Source organism: Glandiceps talaboti, chromosome 2 (assembly GCF_964340395.1).
Source record: "Glandiceps talaboti chromosome 2, keGlaTala1.1, whole genome shotgun sequence".
Taxonomy (NCBI): Eukaryota; Metazoa; Hemichordata; class Enteropneusta; family Spengelidae; genus Glandiceps; species Glandiceps talaboti.
The window spans coordinates 30,583,531-30,605,167 of NC_135550.1; the positions used below are offsets into that span (position 1 = coordinate 30,583,531).

The 21,637-nt window shown below is 34.1% G+C and overlaps 2 protein-coding genes across 2 annotated transcripts; one reads left to right on the forward strand and one right to left on the reverse strand.

Annotated features, from left to right (window-relative positions):
• Positions 1-7,415: 7,415 nt before the first annotated feature.
• On the reverse strand, positions 7,416-11,995 carry LOC144446551 (aarF domain-containing protein kinase 1-like). Its single transcript, XM_078136343.1, has 9 exons — positions 11,867-11,995; positions 11,413-11,496; positions 11,037-11,240; positions 10,416-10,574; positions 9,709-9,867; positions 9,376-9,492; positions 9,005-9,151; positions 8,400-8,597; positions 7,416-7,817 (listed from the first exon to the last, which is right to left on the reverse strand). Exons 1-9 carry the CDS (start codon positions 11,993-11,995, stop codon positions 7,416-7,418), a joined length of 1,599 nt encoding a protein of 532 aa, XP_077992469.1.
• Positions 11,996-12,954: 959 nt separating this feature from the next.
• LOC144448059 (SNW domain-containing protein 1-like) lies at positions 12,955-20,824 on the forward strand. The gene is made up of 15 exons (XM_078138212.1): positions 12,955-12,971; positions 13,827-13,899; positions 14,172-14,249; positions 14,389-14,556; positions 14,965-15,057; positions 15,384-15,490; positions 15,766-15,870; positions 16,387-16,456; positions 16,761-16,826; positions 17,266-17,382; positions 17,693-17,828; positions 18,141-18,240; positions 18,526-18,649; positions 19,064-19,227; positions 19,825-20,824. Exons 1-15 carry the CDS (start codon positions 12,955-12,957, stop codon positions 20,036-20,038), a joined length of 1,632 nt encoding a protein of 543 aa, XP_077994338.1. The 3' UTR covers positions 20,039-20,824.
• Positions 20,825-21,637: the final 813 nt, after the last annotated feature.

A 21,637-nucleotide genomic window follows, 5' to 3' on the forward strand; every position in this document is an offset into this window, starting at 1 on the left:
CTTCCTTAAAGTAACTGGTTCCATGATGTAATGTTGTATCTTATTAAATATACTGTAAACCTGGAAAGACTTCTCTTCACTTTATTTCATTGGAAAACAAAAAACTTAAAATAACTAGTAACTAAAATGCCTCTTTTGTACAAAAAAAAACTTGCCAGGCTTATCAATCTTTGAGAACTAGTTGAAGACTAAAATTGCAACATTTTCTAGTGGTGAAAATATCTAGGTTGACAGTACATGTATAATTACTTCATTAAATTACCTGATAGTATAATTACTATCAAACTAGTTATAATATTGATAAATAAATGGCTACAGGATATTAAAACAGTGTTTAATTATATACATAAAGAATGTGACAATGGTTGGATCAAGATAAATTGATATGATATTAATTATAAGTCAGAGAAGATGATAAACATCGGAAGCAAATAAAACTGACAAAAACAAATTATAGACAGAACATCAAAGTTACCAACTCCCCCCCCCCCCCAAAAAAAAACAAACCCAACCAAACAAACCAAAAAACAAACAAACAAACAAACAAACAAAAAACAAGGCAAGGCAAGGAGATTTTACTCATGTTGTGAAAATAAAAGAGTTCAAATTATGTTCCATGTTCCAAAGTATCTTGAAATGAATTAAATATATTTTCTGGGAAGAGGTTAATTTGGGATGAAAATCTGGTAGGGGATGATATTAGCGTCCTGGCCTATCACAATAGGCTTACTCTTTGCTTCAGTTTTACCTGGTAAATTTTAGGAACCCAGTGTCTAAAACTCTTTACATTCACTGAGGTGTCAGCTATTCCCTATTGATTCCCTATATTCTGTGAAGTGGGGCAGCATTAACAGGTCAATATCTCTGTAACTATTAGGAAAACAGTATATTGTTGAGTTGTGATGGTTGAATGGTTAGCATGACCAGCTGAGAATCTGCAGGTTGCACATTCAAGCTGCCCCTTTGCTGTTTATTTCTGAACTGCTATAAAGTCCTTGTTCACGATTTGAATTGTACCTCAGTCAACCCAGCTGTATAATTGGGGACCTGGTAGGATAGAGGTTGCAATGTGAATACTTTAATCCTATGTGCTTATAGAGGCTGCAAAGGATTGAATGCTCCCTAGGGAGTTGAGGAAGTAAGGAAAGTAAGGTTGTGCCATATAGGTCTGTGCCAGTGAAAAGTGCTTTGAGCACAGTATAAGAAAGTGCTATATAAAAAGTAATGGTATTAACATTGATTATTACACACAATGTGTAAGTCCACCAGTCTGGTAAAAAAATTTTCACAAGTATGACACATACTTCTTAGACACACATCAGATAAACTCATGACTGTGAGTGCTTTTGATGTGTTCAAAGTCAAACAGAAGCAGGTGGCCATGTAGAAGTGGTAACGTGACAAATTTTACAAGCTTGACTCTGTAGTAGTGGAAACGGCATTTCTATCAGTATTAAAGTGTTTACATGTCTTGCACATTCCACAAATGTTAGTGTATGTCATGTGAAACTAAAAAACAAGTCCTATTCAACCGGAATTCATTCCACTTACTATTTGTTGTTGTCTAGCTAACCACTGCAATACTAAGCACTTTCTTGACACAACTTAGTTGAAGAAAATACAAATTTCAATAATTTTAGTCCATCTTCACTTTATTTTAGACAGAATTCTTAGACTTAATTTTTAAATAAGAGAGTATTAAAATGCCATCAAAATGATACTCATGTTGTATTTATCAATGTAGAGAACTGATCAAATTTGAGTACCATTTTTAATATAAAAAACTAACTTCTCACAAAAATCTAATTTCTCATTGTTACTAGGCTTTCTTATATCAACTTTTAGTGTTATGATGTGTATGTATGTGACACTGGTTGTTACACTCTCGACAGCATTATGTTTCATAATTCTGCAAATAATGGGATCAAACCATTGAAAGAGATCATGACAGACTTATTTCCTATATTTTGCAGACTAAAAATTATTCCTTCTTTTTCCTAGCTTAAAAGTGCTTGTGAAACACATAGATTGATTCAGGTGTTAAAAGTAATTACATTTCACCTATTTTTGTTGGTAGCAAACAGAAGGGAATTGCCAATATTTACTACAAGCACTCAGCTGAGACACAGAAAATTCACTTCTCAAATAGAATAATCTCTTAGACTCACAATGAAAGAACTAGGAAATGTTTTGATTTCTCATCTAGCCTTTATTTATATCACTGATTTAAAATCAAGATGAATAAAAAGCTGTTTCTTTAAAACTTCTTATGAACATCTGTGTTTCTTGTGAAATTTCAAACTTTCCAGCTAGCATATGTTAAATTAATTACATCTATATGTGAGCTAGCAGCCAGCTGTGTGAAAAGTCAACACAATACATGTAATTATTCACAGCATGGGAATGTGTCCTTAACTTGACGAGTAACATCTAGATAACAACAAACGGATATAGTCAAAAAATTTGTTAATCTATACCCCTATCGATAAACACTGAATTAAAATAAAACTATAAACTGTGTGTGGCCTATGACTTGTGGTTTTCTCATATTTGTTTTAAGTAAAGAAAGATATAATTCAACATTTGGAAGACTTCTAGATAAACACTGGACAGAGCTATTTCAGTTACAGACAAATAAATTCTAGTGAAATACATTATATACTATAAAGAGTACATGGTACATGTAGATGTCCAGCATATTTCCGCTTCAGTATCACCCATAAATTTTGTAATAAGCATTTAAGTGAAGGCATACAGCCAACATGTTTCAAAGAAGTGTTTGAAAGGCGGATTAAGACATTTCCCATGACAATTGTCGTATTGAATAGCAGACATGCACAGCATGAGAAAGTAAGAGTAAAAATGAGCCTAATTTGTGTTTTGGGGTTTTAACATGAATATCGTTGATTGCATAGGCTTTGTGTAAAGATGAAATTCAGTTACTCTAAGAATACTTTCTATCTTTCTTTACATGATTGTATATTGCGTTCTATCAACTGAAGGTATTGATTACTAGAAAGGGAACCTGTGTTAGTGCAATACTCTGTCTGTTTGTCTGTCTGTCTGTCTGTGATATTGAAACTTTATACAGACTTCACATATTTCATTTGATCTGTTATAATGTATTACAAAATCTTGGATATCAATATTTGAAATGTGCCCAGAAATATATTATGACAATTTAAATTTAAAAGATTTTTAATAGCTGAATTTTACCAGTGATTATGAAAATTACAGAAACTAGACAATACTGCATTCACAATATTTTACCATGAACTTGATCACCAGCCAATATTCCAGTACTTTATAAATCTTATAAAGAAATTTCAAAATGACAGCAGTATCTCCCAAATGAGTTCCATACAACAAAATATTAAAATTCAGATACCATGTAACTATTGATCATTTTAAGTTATGTTATGTTGTTATGTTGTTATGTTATGTTATGTTATGTATGCTTTCCTTGACAGACAACTCACACAGGAGTGTTGTGATGTTGATCTTAGACTTTCTTAACTCTTGGCTTCAGTTTGTGATGTGGTTGAGGGATATTGGAAACTCGGATGATTATCAAATATCTAAGCATGTAAGACAATCCCAGCATTGGGAAACAAAAAAATGCTGTCAGAGCCTTTATGATTCACGAGGGATTATTGTTGTTTGAAATGTCACAGAAACAGGATATCAGTAAAACTCCAGATGAATACATGATACTAGTCGTATGCTATCTTATACATTTTAATTTCACTCACCAGACTTGAAAATTATTTTATCAGCTGGTAAACACATCCTTCAATAAAACCTTTACTTTTTCTTTTAATTCAATATGAAAATTATACCAGTTTTTATGTTGTACCAATAATACTTAGTAAAAACTGAATAGTAGCAGGGAAGAAATGTACCCATTATTTTCTTATCATCAGCATAATAGTAGCAAAGTAACAAACATATACAGCTTCCCCTTTCAATAGTGTCAGGATTCAACTCTTTGAAAGGTTATTCCCAAAATGTCAGATATTTTTAACTTTATTGGACTGGGAACATTTTATCTTAATTAACAATTTTTTAGACAGAAATTCATTTCTGAGTTGTCCATAACATTTATTTGTTTGGTTTGCAAATTGACTTGTAGTAAATAAATTCAAACATAACACTTTTATAGGATATTACACTGATGAAAGAAAAAAAGAAGATTGATAAATTGTTATATTTTTGAGAACAGCCAGTAACATTTTATCTGAACAATGTGTTTGAATGAGGTTCTTTATAGTGGCATTCCAGGAGTTCTACTTACTCTATATAGTAACGAGAGACAACTTGGCCAATAAATTTGATTTTAAAAGTTGTTTATTTTTGTACAAACCTGTGCATACTTTAAAGTAGACCTCAAGTAAAATGTACTTTAACAGCTTCTACCATTAATCCTCTTTCCCATCTTGGCTTTTATTTCAAAGAGAAATAAACAGTTATGTAGAACTGCTTGTTTGACAATTACAAGCAGTTTTAAAGTGTTTTCAAAGGATGTTGAAGTTGTGAAAGCATGCACAATGAAAATAAATACCCATGCCACTAGATTAATGTCCCCTGGGACTTCGTTACTAACTAGTAAAGTTCATGGAAGTTCACAATTGTGGTCTGGTTCTGGTACCTTATAGTGACCTCACCACATCTGGATGCTATAGCTCATGAAGCAGTGGGATTATAAGGCTGCAAACAGTGTCAAGTCCTCTTTAAGTCCATTTGTCAAGGCACCAAGGAGGCGATTTATTGTATGTGAAAGATAAACATGTCTGGATCAGTTTACAGTAGAGCTGCTGTCTAATTACTGATAGCAACACTTCAAAGAGAATGCCTGAGATGTGGGTGAACTTCACCATTTTATTTACCTTGGCATCCAGTAAAAACTTGAAGGAGATGGAGAACTTGACCTCTGTGACAAATGGGACATATGTATGTTTGACAACATAATCACAGACTTAACTTCCAGACTCTTTAATCTGAATATATTGGACTTGGAGTTTTGACTTGATGTACTGAACATTGACAAAGATGAATAGTTTCTTTCATCCTGTCTGGTTTGCTGTCAAGTCTACAAATGGACATGTAACAAATAACAGTAAGACCAACCCCATCATCAGTCATGTCAACACTTGTTAAAGATCATCTGTTTCAATCTTCTCAAGTGTTTGCCTCAAATTGGGTTCAGCTTATCTGATTTAATCTGGTTTCATGTCAGGTGTGATTTAAATTTAACTAAAAATTGTTTGGGAAGGAAAATATGAACATGAAGAATACAGTACATTAAAATCATTTATTGCAATGTTGTAGTATTACATTCCATGGAAAATTTCACAATTCATTGCGGTTCATCAAATTTCAGTACCTGAACAAAATTCATACTTGTCTGTACATTTCATCTGTCATCAATTATAGTTATGTACTGTCAGTAATTATAGTTACGTACTGTCAGTAATACTTATAGAAGTGAAAATATTTATAAATATACACATTCATAAAAATTGAGTAATAATACATTATTACACATCTAGTGATGAGATACAGCTAACTCACAAACACTCTTTGACACATCCCCTCAGGCGGAACTTCTCAAATTTGAAAAAACTATAATTCACTGGTGATGTATGGGGCTGTCAGAGGTACTGGTAGTTGGGGTTAAACCACGGACAACATGACATTTTACTAGAAACACACTTTGGGTATGATTTGTGTTACTTTTGATATCCAACTGTGCAAGACTGACCCTCAATAGTTTACCAGACTATTCATCACTATGAAGACAAAGTTGACATGGTAGAGATTGAATTTCACTTCAGAGCATCTTCAAGAAGCTTTCCCCCAACATCTGTGGCAGATATGTGAAAACAGATGTATTTGCTTCCTTATTACAGTGAGTTGATATGTGATCTGGAATCAAAATGCCACTGTTGCTGAAGAAAAATGATTTTTGTGTGTGTTTGAGAAATGAACTGGGTTAAAAAAGTGGAGCAGATTTTGTAAGTGTATTAAAGGAGTTAATGAGTTAACAGACATCGTAAATCATAGCCTTTTGTAGGATTTGTTTGACTAGGGTTAAACACACACACACACACACACACACACACAATGACTGGAAGGACTGAAAGAAGCACAAGGTGCAAAGTATGATGGCAATTTATGTTATCGTTTACAATTAGATCAATAGGTCATTATGAAAATACAGATTAGATTGATGGTATGTCTGTTGACATCTCACACTAATAAATCTACATCACACTAATCTTAGGCTCTACGTAATTGCTTGAAATTAAGCCACTTTTTGCAAATAAATTAGCACAGTTTTGGTTTTAGTGGAATTTTCCGTGTATAAAACATTCAAAATCCTACTGAGAATGCATTTCATATTTTATATGATTGTCAAAGACGAGATTTAGCATCAAAATGACATCACAAGTCAAAATGGGGACACACCCAAGAGCACACCTCACAAGCATGACAGGTATTTCCCATCACTAGAGGGCGCTATACAAGTAATGGTGTTAGTTTACTGATGGTGAATTTACTAAAAATCACCATATATAAGTTCTTGAATTCCCTACATCATCGACAAAAAATGAGAAAATCAAGTCATAATTAGAACAAGATTGGCAAAAAAATGCAGCCATGAGGAACGATATAGAGTGATTTGGAAGTCTAGTTCCCCTACAGTATATCATTACGATTTATACCTTCACTCACAGTTTTACCACAGTTGGCATCCACACTAGTGATGTAGAGTGATTTGGCAACTGGATTAATTCAAGGTCCTTATGGTTAATTTTCTCAGTGTTGGTATTTGAGTTGTTAAATACAGCACTGCATTTACCCATGTCAATTTTGTTTTTATTTACACTACTTTACTTCCTTTTTTCAAAGAATTCAACATTAGTACATGTATATACATCTAAAATATTGTAAAATTTGATACTTCAAGCAGAAACCCACGTATGAAACTTGTTTCTTATAATATAACAGGGTAAAGTCATGTCAAGAAATGGGGAACTATGGATTAAATTGAAACAATATCACCATGGAAATGACAAGGAAGGGTGTCTTTGAGCAATTAGAAGAATTAAAACCTTGACAATAGACAAATATATTAATCTTGCCAAAATTAAGAGAAATTGCTACTTCTCGCACAGCATACTATATCTTAGAAATGGAACTCAAACTAGTAACATTCCAAAAATTCTGATAATAAAATATGATAAAAATGAACCACAGAGAAAAACAAATGTTTGCATTAAATTCAATCCCTGTCACTGGACAGCACTATAGCATTGCACATAATAAAATGGTTCCCGCCAGTCATAAGTCTTGTAAGCACCTTTCTGAATCAGTAAAATACCCTGAGAATAATAAAATGTGGCCCATTTCTTCTACATCCCTAAGAAAAGAGTACTTTTCTTGTCTCCTGAGTCAATAGCTTGTGGCGATCCATTATAAGCACGCCGTATCCACTGTCCTACAAATGATGCCCACAACCACATATAGAACTCATAGATGTCAATTTTACGTTGCATTATCATTCCCCTAAGCCTTACTTTAGCATGACAAAACCAGCCATGACAGTTCTTTAACTGATGGTTTGTAAGAGCTCTGACACAACATCTAGACATGTTGATGAAGGAACTGGCATCGGCATGAGTCTGCAGTGTCCATTCTATACCTCGTAACAGATCATTAGTCTTCAATAACAGCAACATCTGACGGGGGATGCGGTTCAGTAAATCAGATATCTGAGGTAGGTACATTGCTGCACTGACTTTAATCAGCGCTGCCTAGAATAGGTAAAGTAGGAAACACTTGAATAGTTAAGACAACTCAAATTGTATATAGTCACTGACCACACCTAAATTTCATCAGCTAATTCGTTAATGTGTACAATTTAGATTAAATATATTTTCCCCCTTCTTTTTGTTTTATTTGTTTTGTTGGGTTCTACTAACAAAAGCACAATATGTGTCACTAAATGGTGCATAATATGCATACACCAATGACCAATGGTACAATTATGGGTACACATTTCCAGATGAAAAAATAAAATGGTGACAAATATACTACAGAAACATGATTACATAGTGACAGATGCTAACAACCACAGTGTTCAAAATCAAGATGCATGTAAGCGTATCACATTTACTAGGACTTGACATCTGATCATTACCAAACTTATCACTTTACACAGTTGTCTGGAGCTTCTCTCATGATTAATCAAGCATATAGGCAGACACTCAAGGATGTAATTTAGTTCTATACACATAATCGACTACAAATACAAACTACAGACTGCTTGAATAACACACATTTCAACCTAGTACATGTACAAGGTTATAAATCTACACACATCAAGTTTACCTTACCTCAGAGTCAGAGTGTTCCACTTTGTCAATACCAGTAGTGACAGATTCCCATGATCTTGCTGTCAACACACAGGCAAATAATCCATACAATTCACCTACACCAATAGCTTCACCATGTTTCTTAATGCCTTCAACATCAGCATTGATTATAGCGTTCCATACCTTGCAATAATTCAGTCTGAATTCATCTGTTAGAGTCTGGAAAAGATAGATTTATAGATAAGAAATAGAGAATATCTGACTGTAATTACAGTACTTATGGCAAAGTTATGCACCTCATACAGTAATGGAATATTCATGGCTTTCATTATGAACTTTTCACAATAAATGATACCATTTGGCCAACAATGAAAGGTAACTTAAATTTAACCACATATAATCATTATGGATATGTCAACTTTGTAACAGTAAAATGAATGAATATGGTAAGTGCTAAACTGAATGATTCATCACTGTGCATATTTCTGTAATAATCACTCATTACAAACATGACCAACAAAACTTTCAGTCTAGGTATGTGCTTGTCAGAGAAATTGTTGAATGCATACAAGAATACACAGAAGTTTTGCATTACACTGCCCTCTATGTTCAAATGAACAACTTACCTGATAAAGGCCGTGATCTAACAATACAATTTCCAAGTCCCCTTTCTGCGTCTTGTTGATAAAAATATTCCCAGGATGAGGATCACAGTGTACATAACCCTGTACAAATATCATCTCACTGTACAGTTGACCCAGACTTTTTGAAATCTTGAGATAAAAAACAAACAAACATGAGACAACAGACAGGACTGTAGAAGTTTGCATATTCACATACATGTATTGTATCTAAGGTTGTGGTCAAATGTGAAATCTAATTTCCATCTCCCCAACATGTTTAACACCTACCATTTAGAACATTTTGCTCTTTGTACATCAAATGACAAAATAAATGTTTGTCTAACTGGTGTTTTTAGTGGTGTGTTGTTACTTACTTGGTCAACGTTGATATTATGTTTCTTCATGTAGTCAATATCATCTACTTTGCCACCTTCACAGAATTCCATAGTTAAGATTCTCTCTGTTGTCATTGTCCAGTACACTTTGGGGACCTAACATAACAAAGGGAATCACATAGTACATTGGAAATCTTTTGGAAATTTTACCTTCCTATAAACACATATATCACTTCATGTAAACTTGAATAAAAAACTGTTCAAAACAAATATCCAATTTTGCATCCTTATGATATTATGAGACTTTTCACCCAAACCACCCAAATTACTGATAATTAAATAAGTGCAAAGAAAATAACAATATCTTCTTACCTTAAGAAATTTAAAATGGTTTAATACTCTGGCCACTCGTTCACAATTATGGCCTTCATGAAAGAAGTCAAGTTCAAGTGGCAAGTTTTTCTTTGTTTCTTCAGCTAACCATGAGAATTGAAACTCTGGGAAAAGCCAGGAAGCAACATGAAGCAGAAACTGTGAATGAAGGAAGGAGTTAACAGTTTGTTAATTTGATGTACATAAAACCTAATAATGTCATTTACGTTAGGCAAAAGAAGACACTTTTTAATAGTTGCAAGCAGTATTGAAAACAATAATCCTGACTGTTTGTTATTTTATTAAGTCAACTTCTGCCTGTAGCCTAGTATCAAAGTGAGTGCCTTGACTTCATATGTGACACAAGAGAATGACACTTTGTAATGATGTGTGAAATGGATGCACACTGAATGAAATTTCTCCAACTGGGTGTGATGATAGTCTTAGTCTTTGAGTGTGGGATACCACATTTCGAATTGAAAGTCGTGTGATTCAAGTCTGAAAAATGACAACACTGAGGTGTGACAATTTGCAATAAATTCACTTTCTCTATCATTTAAAATACATCTGTACTCATACTTTGTTTCTTTTAACACTTGCATACCAAGTCGTTTTGGATTCCACAAAACAAAGACTTTCTTAACAAATTTCACAGTCTTCAAAGTGTTCACTGTTATATCTGAGTTATTGTTCTAGTCAAATCTTACCTCCATAGTTTTGATGTCAACAAATGAATGTTTCTTAACATTAAGATGTTGTATTTTAACTGCAACTACATCTCCATTATGTAAAGTGGCCTTGTACACCTGGGCTAAGGAAGCTGTACCAATAGGCTTCTCAGAAAATGATGAGAATAATTCATCCGCCTTTTTGTGCAAGAGTTAGAAAATAATACAATATGAACTTTGGCTTTATAGTTCTCAACAAACAAACAAACAAACAAACAAACAAACAAACAAACCATATGATATTACTAAATTTTGACTTTTTGTGAACTTTTCATACTTCAGAAGATTATGATAATTTACTCTTTTTGTAAGTAGAGGGTAATAATTTCAAGGATGGGTACTTTGAAATAAAAGTATAGTATGACCACTATAACACTTTTAACTAGTGTAGTTATATTTTTAAGCAAACAACAGCAAAGTTGTGGTGACTAAAAAATCAGGATTTTAAAAAATTGGTTCATTCCAGATTCCTTTGAGACTTTTTTTAAATTTCTAACTACAACAGCTATACATCTGTTAAAAGTTATCAAGCCTAGTTAGCACATGTTCACTCCTGTGACAAAGTACCGTTGTCTTCAAATTCTATACTGAGATTCTCACCTCTTTGCCCAAATCTTCCCTGATTACCCTATGCATGTCAGAGAGTGGAGACTGTGGAGCATCACTGTGCAGTACTTTCATTGTTTGGACATACTCAGCTGGTAGTAAGTAATCCAGTGCACCAACATGTTGACCAACTTTGATGAAACAACCGCCATTTGTACAACACATCTCACGTAGTCTGATAGCAGACCTCAGATTTATCTGAACAGAATGAAAATGGATTGAATTATGTATGCTTGGCAAAAGGAGATATATGTACAACTTACAGAATTTTCATCCCAGCTATGATTGTGAAATCACACAAAATGTTGCTATACTATGTGTACTTTGTTACTCCATAATACATATAACAGCAGTGCATTTGTATACCTACCTTGCTGATGAGTTCATCATATATCTCAGATTCTCTGTTCACATTACGTAATGTTATTTTGTAGTCTGCAAAAATATAGACCGCCTGAAACAGAATGGAGCATTGTAAGTCAGATGGAAATGACCTATTTGATTAACTAAAAATATCGCATTAGGGAAATTTTGTGGCCAGGGATAATCATTAAGAACTTGTATTGTAAAAATTGAGATCTTCAACGTCAAATTTTTATGTTGTCGTCATTGTCATCATCATCATCATCATCATCATCTATGTTATAATTACCATTATGGTTGTCATCATCATCATTATTTAAATTGTCATTGCTGCTACCTCCATAGTCATCATCATCATCACCTGTGTCATCACCATCTCACCTGTTTGTAGTTAATATTACTAAAGCCACAGAGTTGGTGTCTTTTTAACCTAGAAGGTACAGTACAATTGCAATACTCACAGCAGCAAATGCTCTGCCAAACCTAATAACACCAATGGAACCAACATCAAAATCATGTCTTCGCAAATATTCAAGACTGGACAAGGTGGCACCACCAGCCAAGGCAAACTTCACTAGGCGTCTACTCATTGTCAAGTTTTGTCACCTGACTGTCATTTTACTTCATTAAAGATACCTGTGTATAACAAAGGAAATTGAAGTACAGTATTACAAAGTGATCTTTAGATAATAGTCATCTTCATTATTTCTGGAACACTTTTCATTGTACTAAAACCAACTTCATTTTATATATATACTATTATAAAACTCAGAGTTTTTCGCCCACCATCATTTTCAATTATATCTAGAGGACCACCATGGAATTTAAGTTTTGATTGTTCTCATGTGTTATCATTTGCAATACTTTTAAATCTAATAATATTTTCACAAATTTGTAAATCTTTTTTACAATATTGCTGCAAAAACATCTGTAAATATTTCAAAGTGCCCTGAGAATGCACTGACTGAGAGGCAGGATAAATTTTCTTTAAATTTCGAACACAAACCTATCATTGCTTTAGTACAATGTACAGTGTTAGCTCACATGTCAGCTAAGCATGCATATGCCAGTTCCTACCCCAGTGTCCAGTGTAACACTCCAAGATCATCATAGAAGTGTACATTGCGTTTGCACATATTCAAAACTTACCAGGAGTTTCTATTTTGTCAAGACCTTTCCTTGTAACGATATTGCGGTCCCAATGTGAACAAATCTCGGATGGACACGCTGATACTACTCCAACATCTTTCACACTGAATCACAGGCGTACAGACTTATGAAACTTATTGAATGACTTTTGACCTTTGTACTGTATAATGACCTGAGCCTCGTACGGAATAAAGTAAAAGTAAAGAAGATAAGTTTCTACTTTTCGAGTTTTAAGTACATTTTTCATTAAATGTAATCATAAAATTATATTTTCTATTGTTTTATAATTGAAAAATAATTATATGGCTATCCAAAGTGATACCGCAACATTTCATGGTGTGACAAATTAACTTACTCTAGCTAGAGGTTTGCAGGTCCCGGATGTAATTGATCGTGCAAAATGGCGACCCTTGCCAGGTAAGAGAGAAAAGTTGTATCGGAAAATAGGAAAATTTTACTGTTGTGAGGATTCAATACATCATATTGAATGTTATTATCAAAGGGACATTGACGCTGTTTTCCTGACGCTCAAATGAGAATCGGAAATGTCTTCACTGACTCAAAAATTGCTCCAAAGCTGAACGCACGCAGCACTGGTTATTTCAGCCCAATGCTACATTGCTAGTTGTGTACAAACATTTAATTGTACAGTATGATCATAATGATGGCCGATGCCCATTGTTAAGATCTCACAAATTTTTGTTTATTCATCCGTCAAAGATGAAGTACGTTTCGTGATATCCATTTCTGATAGTAGCTTTGTATTTATTTTGGACAGCAAAATGTTGACTAAGATCATAAATTACACTGATTTACAGTATCATGAAGTAGTCATAGTCTGCTGGGTCAGGTGTAAGCCTACGTCAACTAGACGTGAAAGCTCAAAATAATAGGTTTGTTAATTTACAGTGCTGAAGTTTTAAAAGTATATAACACATACATGTATTAGGCAGTCTATATCTTGTGATCCATGTACAATTAATAATTATTTCACAAGGACAATAGGTAACAACCCACAACCTATCAGGTGATCATGGATGCATTACTGTTCAGCACATCCATGTAGTGATAGTGTCAATGGAATTAATTGCTAGAATTATATCAGTAGCACTTTTTCTAATAATAAATATATACACCATGAACTAGTTGATATCAGTTTTTTAGTCAGTTTTATTATGCTAGACTATGACTTAGAAACATTTGTGTAAATGTGTTTGTACACCTTTAAAAATATGTAAGTACATTCATTCTCATATATTGTTTCAATTACAGTATTCTTCCAGCACCAGTGCAGATTTCACTTGATGAGTTTGAAAGAGATGAAATTGATAGGGCATCAAATGAGGTGAGTTTTATTGCTGTAACTCCATTAAGGTCTCACAGTACAATTTATGTAGAGGATCCATACAGTACAGTGAACTCAATGGGTATACCTTGGTAGTTTCATAACAATAATCACTAATTCATGTAAACCCCAAAATTGTGTTGTGTAGGAATAGAATGTGAAAGAACATGAGTGAGGAGGTTGTGAAGTAACTGTTTTATACTCAAAGTCACCATTGCTAACAATTGTCATGCATTTTAATGTAGTGAATATAACTTCCTTTCTGTTAATAGTTACGATCAGTGAGTGTGTCCAGATCAACAGCTCCATCATATGGTCAGCGGAAAGGATGGATACCACGAAGACAAGACGTAAGTCACACATTATTTTACTCAAATATCACATGACACACTTGGATTGGTTCAGTTCAATTCAAACTTTAACTAACTTCATATCAATCATTGGCTTTACTGGTGTAGTTTATAAGGGGAGCCTTTTATATCATTACAGGACTTTGGAGATGGTGGCGCTTACCCAGAACTTCCTGTTGCCCAGTTTCCATTGGATATGGGGAAGAAAAAGAAAGCGCCATCCACAAATGTAGTTGCTAAAACAGTGGATGCTGAAGGCAAACTCAAATATGATACTTTAGCTAGAGTTGGACATGGTAAAGACAAGGTAAGTGATGTTTTAGGCATGTGTGTCCAAGGTTGTAAAGTGCTTCTCAGGTCTTTATGGAGTACATGTTCCTGTTGTCTTTAGTACAATATAAATAAATTTACACAATAACACATTCTTTTTGGTGTCTCTATCGTGGATATACTTTTGGCTCTTGAAACTTGTTTACATGCATCTATGTATACTGCATCACCACAAAAGTACCAGTAGTCGGAATGGTCAAAACATTAACTTGCCAAGTTTCACAGTTGTGAAGCAAAGTACACTATATTTTCCCAGCTTCTAAATAATGGTATCAGTGTTTCTGTTCGATTTGTCAAGTCATACAGCATTGTGTCTGTCTCTTTCTAAATGTGACTAGATTCCATAGTTTGCCTTGTCTGTAGTTGTATCTATTTGTATCCACAGGTGGTGTATTCCAAGTTTACAGATCTCGTTCCAAAACACTTGGACCCAGATGATCCTGATCTTCAAAGACCAGATGAGGAAATAATACAAGAGGTAAGAAAACTCTGGTTTTTACATTGAAATTAAGCAACATAGAAATTGCCAGCAGTGTCTGCAGACAAGTTTTCATATTAATCTGTGCCCAAGGTATTCTATCTTCTGGAAAACATGTTAGTGAAAAGGATGGAATATTATTTTGTTTCAAAGAAGGTATATGAGGCACAGGAAAAGAGAAACGCATATTCTGAGCACTGTGGCAAGTTGATGTTAGCTGAATTATGAAATATTTGTGATGCACCTGTTTCCAACAAAAGTTGGCCTCTTGGCCTAGTGAATCTGTTTTGTTCTTAAAAGTGTAAATCATGTATTTGTTTTCACAGACAACAGAGAAAACAAGACAGGCTTTAGAAAAGGTAGTACAGGGTAAAGTATCAGCAGCGTTACCAGTGAGACATGCAGAGAAACAAACACCAGCACAGTATATCAGGTAAGCACAGAGTGAATGTAAAGCTATGAATAGACTTGAAACAAGAGTTACTGTATTCAATAAAGCATAGGGTACAAGTCTGTGAGTGACTGTGACACTATGAAATGTGCAAGTCACCAACATTCAGAATTGTAACATAGTCCAGGTTTCATGAATTCAAGTGACAGGCCAAGGTGAATAATCAAAGTTATGTTGAGCATTTAGTCAGCAAAACAAAGTCCAAAGCAGTTGTAGTGTTGAATTTTCTCTGAGTTGATAAATATTTGTGTTTACAGGTACACACCATCACAACAAGGAGTAGCCTTCAATTCAGGAGCCAAACAAAGGGTTATTAGAATGGTTGAAGTTCAAAAAGATCCGATGGAACCACCAAAATTTAAGTAAGTATCGAACTGTTACTGTACTTTGAATGAGATGCCAGATATTAAAGTCGTGCAGTTGTGGCCAAATATAAACTAACATAATCAAGGTTAAAATTGTACAAGGGGCTGTATTATTTTTACCCAAATATAATATAAGATAATACCTACATAAATCAACTCTTAAATAACTGTTAGCTGAATCATTTGAGATGCATGTTTTGCATATGTGTTTGTGCATCAGACATCTACTGTACCAACATTTAGATCAATGTGTTGTGATGGTAGGCAGTTAATGACAATAGACAGACATGATAAATGTTGGTACCATTCATATACTCACATTTTCACAGTTCATAGTAAAATTTATGTTGATTTCCACTGAAGCATACTTGCACTTCAATGATGATGTGTTAACATTTATTATATACATGGACATTGTCCAGCCTTCAGTACAAATTACCTGACATGATTTGAATTTGTACTGTACTGTACTGTACTGTATGGTATGATTTTGTGTGTGATTTATTCATTCAGAGTCAATAAGAAGATTCCTAGAGGACCGCCTTCACCTCCAGCACCAGTTATGCACTCGCCAAACAGAAAGGTAATCTCATTCAAATTGTACAGAGTATTTGTTGCCTTTGGTTGTCAGTAAGATGATTCAGAAGCTAATATCGAACAGATGCTGATCTTGTCAATTGTTGACTTCCATCCATTGAAAGAAGCTTGTTAGTCTGATTCATGATTAATCCTGTGTGACTTGAATTCCATGAAATTTGTATGTATGCTTTATCAGCTTTATGCAAGCCTATTCATTAAAACTTATGTTTCAAAGAATGACATATAGAAGAACATAACTTATTTAGTTCTTAGATGTAATCTCGTGGAGTTTTTTCTCTTGCTTTCAGGTCACAGTGAAAGAACAGCAGGAATGGAAAATTCCTCCTTGCATATCAAACTGGAAAAATGCAAAGGTAGGGAAAACTGATTGATTGATTTATTTCTAATCCCTAAGAATTGATGCTAGCAGGAAAGTATAGTTGATTATACAGAATGTTGCAGATAACTCAAGAAAGTGATATATAAATGAATACCAACATCACAAGTGTTGTTAATAAAAGCTGCTGCCAGGGGATATACTTACAGCAGTGAGGAGATAAAATGACCCAGTATGGCGCACACATGAAATGTGTATGATTCATAACATTTTGAATAGGGATTCTCTGATAGATGCTAATGTAATTGGATTGATCCCCTAGTCAAAAGAAGTGGCATCTTTTCATACCATGTATTTCTTCATCTCCATCTATATGGCTTCTTCTTAAATTGCTTTCTGATGGTAAATAAACCAGTTTGTCTTTTTAAAAGAAATCTATGAGACGCATAACAACTGTGTTGTCATTCTTGTTACAGGGTTACACCATTCCATTAGACAAACGTCTTGCAGCAGATGGTAGGGGTCTTCAGAGTCAACAAATCAATGAAAACTTTGCCAAGTTAGCTGAAGCTTTGTACATAGCAGATAGAAAAGTAAGTTGAATTATTCAGCTTTTATGAAGTCCTTTCTTTCATGTAGTTAACAGTAAGGTATCGTCACTGCTAGGTTTTGGTAATTGAAAACTGTATATGTAATTTTAAGCCATATTGATAATGTGAATTCAGTCCATATGGTATACTTTTTGAATGTTAGTGTAATAATTGTATTATTAGCCCATGAAGAAAGCCAACACATTGTGAGGAAATATGTATAATATGGACATACATTAATGGTGTACATGGTAGTATTCTGCATGGTACTATGTGTGTGTGATGTAGGTTTCTGTTTTATATTGCCTACTAGGCACGTGAAGCAGTTGAGATCAGAGCACAACAAGAGAAGAAACTTGCACAGAGACAAAAGGAGAAACAAGAGGATAATTTGAGAGCTTTAGCGCAGAAAGCTAGGGAAGAAAGAGCTGGAATCAGAAGAGTAGGAGGCAAGTACAGTACTTTAAATTCAATAATACCTGATAGAAATATGAATGAAATATTGTAAAAATATTCATGGCATACGGTCATATCACACAACAAAATTAATGCAATGTTGGTGTTGGTGTAATACTTTGTTCTGCACATGTTATTGTAGCACGTGACCTACATCAAGGTGTATTCAATACACCAGACATCAATTCTGCATTGCAAACTTACAGGCCTGTTCAGCATTAGACACAGCATTCTAAAACTGTTTGTGTTGGAAAATGAAAAGTTTATACTACATTAATAAGCCTTTTTTGGTTTTCCTCCATCAGACCATGATGATGAATCTAGAGAGAGAGACAAGATTCGTGATGACAGACATAGGGACAGACAGAGAGATAGAAACATTGCTAGAGCTGCACCAGACAAAAGGTTTGTAAGAAATACATTTCCTCTTATACAACTGAAAGTATGAAAGGCAAATTGCAGGAAAAAATAGAATTTGCAGTGTTGCCAAGGACATCAGAATTTCATGTCTTATTTTATCACAAATCCAAAGTAGTATGTGGAATTGTTGGAACAATGGATATTTGTCAGCATTATAATTTATAGACAGAGAAATACCAGTTTATGCTTTGCTATTGGAATGAATCAGTTGTAGAATTTATGTTATATTTCACCATTGTTATTCCGTTTGGAATTTTTTATTTATTTCAGGTCCAAATTACAGAGAGAACGAGAAAGAGATGTGAGTGAGAAGATAGCATTGGGATTACCAGGTGCAGGTGGTAGTAGAGGTGAAGATACCCAGTTTGATCAGAGGTTGTTTAACCAACATAAGGTATTCACCAGCTTTTGTATGTTTATGTTTTTCCTACCATTAGAAATATCAAAGTTTGCCATTCCAAGAAAGAAATGGAAAACTGTCAGCAGAGCGTTGCCTTGAACAACACCTACCCAGTGTTTTCTGTTTATTCCAAAATAAGACTACTGGGGAAGTTGAAAAGTTTATTACAATTGTTAGTCATTAGGATTTCTTAATTTGTATTTTGGAGAATACTTCAATATAGAATAAGGTTATATGACTTCAAATATATACTTGTTTGTTACTGTGCTTTTGTGCCATGGTGGTCTCTAGTCAAAGAAATAGACGATAAGAAAGCTGTCAGATTATTCTTCACAAATTAAATGGTGTGTATTGAATATTGACATTAGTTTTAGTGGCAATAAATTGAAATGTCTGTGTGCTCTGTAGGGTCTTGATAGTGGATTCGCTGCTGGTGAAGATGAAGCATACAATGTTTATAGTGAACCATGGAGGAAGGAACACAACGTAGGCCAGTCACTCTACAGACCTGGTAAAAATATTGATAAAGAAGTTTATGGAGATGATTTGGAGTCACTAATGAAGAATAAAAGGTTGGTGTTGTCTGATTTTACTGTTATTATACAAATTAATAGAAGTGTATCTCTCTCTATTGTGATAAGAGCAACTACGGTATCACAATTTATGTTGGGGCTGTTAAAAAAATATTTTAAAAATTAGAATAATCTCTTTGAAGTGTGTGAGAGAAATCACCACCGGGTTTTATATATTAGTAACTGATTTTGGTGAAAATCTTCAATTACTATGTTTGTAACGTGAAGTATGCAGTTACTTGCTTATAGGACACAATTATCAATGGCATTCCTGAAGTGAGAATTATCAAAGCACTACCAGGATAAGTTCCATCTCACAGACCAAATATAATAATAATGTTTATTCACCAATACAATAAAATTAACCTTAAAATAGATACATATACAGAATACATGGCAGAAGGGATCAAAGAAATAGCAAAGCTAGCCAACTTGTATCCCTCTGAGTGACTAACAAACATACTAGTACTTCACAAATAACATTTTTTAAAAAGACAACGCACAGCAATATAATACAGGCCATTTATAGACTAACTAGAGATTAAAGTGTTTATTTAGCATCATTTTGATATCGTGCCACTGTTTTCTCCATCATAGATTTGTTCCTGACAGAGAATTTGAAGGCACAGATCGTACAAGGAGGAGAGATGGGCCTGTACAGTTTGAGAAAGATGAAGAAGAGGATCCTTTCGGTCTTGATAAGTTCTTGACAGAAGCTAAAAAAGCCAGCAAAAGACCAGCAGAGGGGGGTAGATCTAGGGACTATGATTATGATAGTAGTAGGAGTAAAAAGAGGCGAGATAACCAGTAAATTATTCAATGATGACTGATGGAAAAATACAATCATGTTAGTCTCCAAAATGAAATACTGAAGGCAACATCATGTGAACACAACATACTAGTTTTAACAAAGAGATGTCAATTTTGTACTGAATTGTGCAGGAATGTCAAGATACTAGATTGTGATCACATTATGTTTTATAGCAAGGATGTTAACCTATATTGTTCCAAAACACTGCCTACTTGTACTGCAAGATATGTTCAGCTTTGCAAAGTGTCTCCTGTAAGGTGCAAGTGAAATATAAAGGTGGAAAATGCAAGCTGTGTGAAAATGAAAATGTATTTTACATATGTTTTATGCAAATCACAGGAAGTAAAGTATATTTTCAGGATAAAACATCTTAGGAGAGAAAATATCACACATACTATTAAAGGTTTTTTAAAAAGAGCTAGTCCTGTGAACTCATCAGAAATGAAGTTTACAATTTATTTGTTCAGAACCTGTAGAGAAATTCAAAGTGTCCAAGATTTATTAAAGTGATATTATGAATCGGATGTCTTGCAACAAGACACAGTCCTCTAAATTGATACACTCACACACTGAAGTGTCTGCAGTCAATATACCATGCTTCCAAGTGAAAAGACTTGTCAGTTTGAAATACACTATCTCTGTGTCATGCATGTGCAGACCTCTTAAACAATTCTTTCTTGGATTTGTAAAACTGATGCACCTCTGAGTGAACCAACAATTTTTTAATTTGTTGCAAGTTATCTTTCTACAGTGTTCATGTAAAGGAAAAACAATAAAACTCTTATTTTGTGGTCAGTAATCTCTATGGTGTATATTTTACTTTTTGTGAGTGTGTGTGTTGGTTGATGTGTATTAAAATCAGTATGTAACAGTGCCATTTCTCACTTATCTCATGTTCAGTAAAGCATGAATCATGTATTTCAAGTTGCCGAACAGACACCCTCAACATTTGGTATACAAATACCTGTTTTCTTTCTCTTGCTATATTTGTCACTTTTCATTCAATCTGCACTAAAGGTAGAACTAATTTCGTAATTCTCTACTGCCTTCAATAAATTGAAAATAATTTCTACATCAATTAATGAGTTCTTTCCTCAAGAGAGTGCAATCTAAACACAAATTATCCCAAGGAAGGCACCAAAACAGTTTACTATCTGCATGTCTTGTAAACAAAGCAATTACTTTTCCTAGCAAAATAACTAAAAGATACAAAATTATATGAGTATAAAGTTGGCGTCAGATTGCTGAATCTGAATCTGCCACCAACTTACAACTCGTCAGAATTATTCCTTTTTCTCCCTAGGGTGTATTTGTTTGTACACAACTAAGTACAAGTTGGGAGAAGAGGATTACAACTTCTTGCTAATATAATAGTGGGATGTTATTCTTCGTTTTCTGTTATGGGCTACAAGGTGAATCAAGTAAAATGGTTGATAAACTGTGCAAACCAAATTTGTTTTATAGCCTAAGTAGTATCTGCATAGTACACTTTATTCAATTTCAGTCAAAGGTCAACTTTCATTTCCAACCACATCTTGCATTTTGTAAAAGAGGTATGATGGAAGTATGGTTTAAGTATCTAGAACCATGCTTGAGATG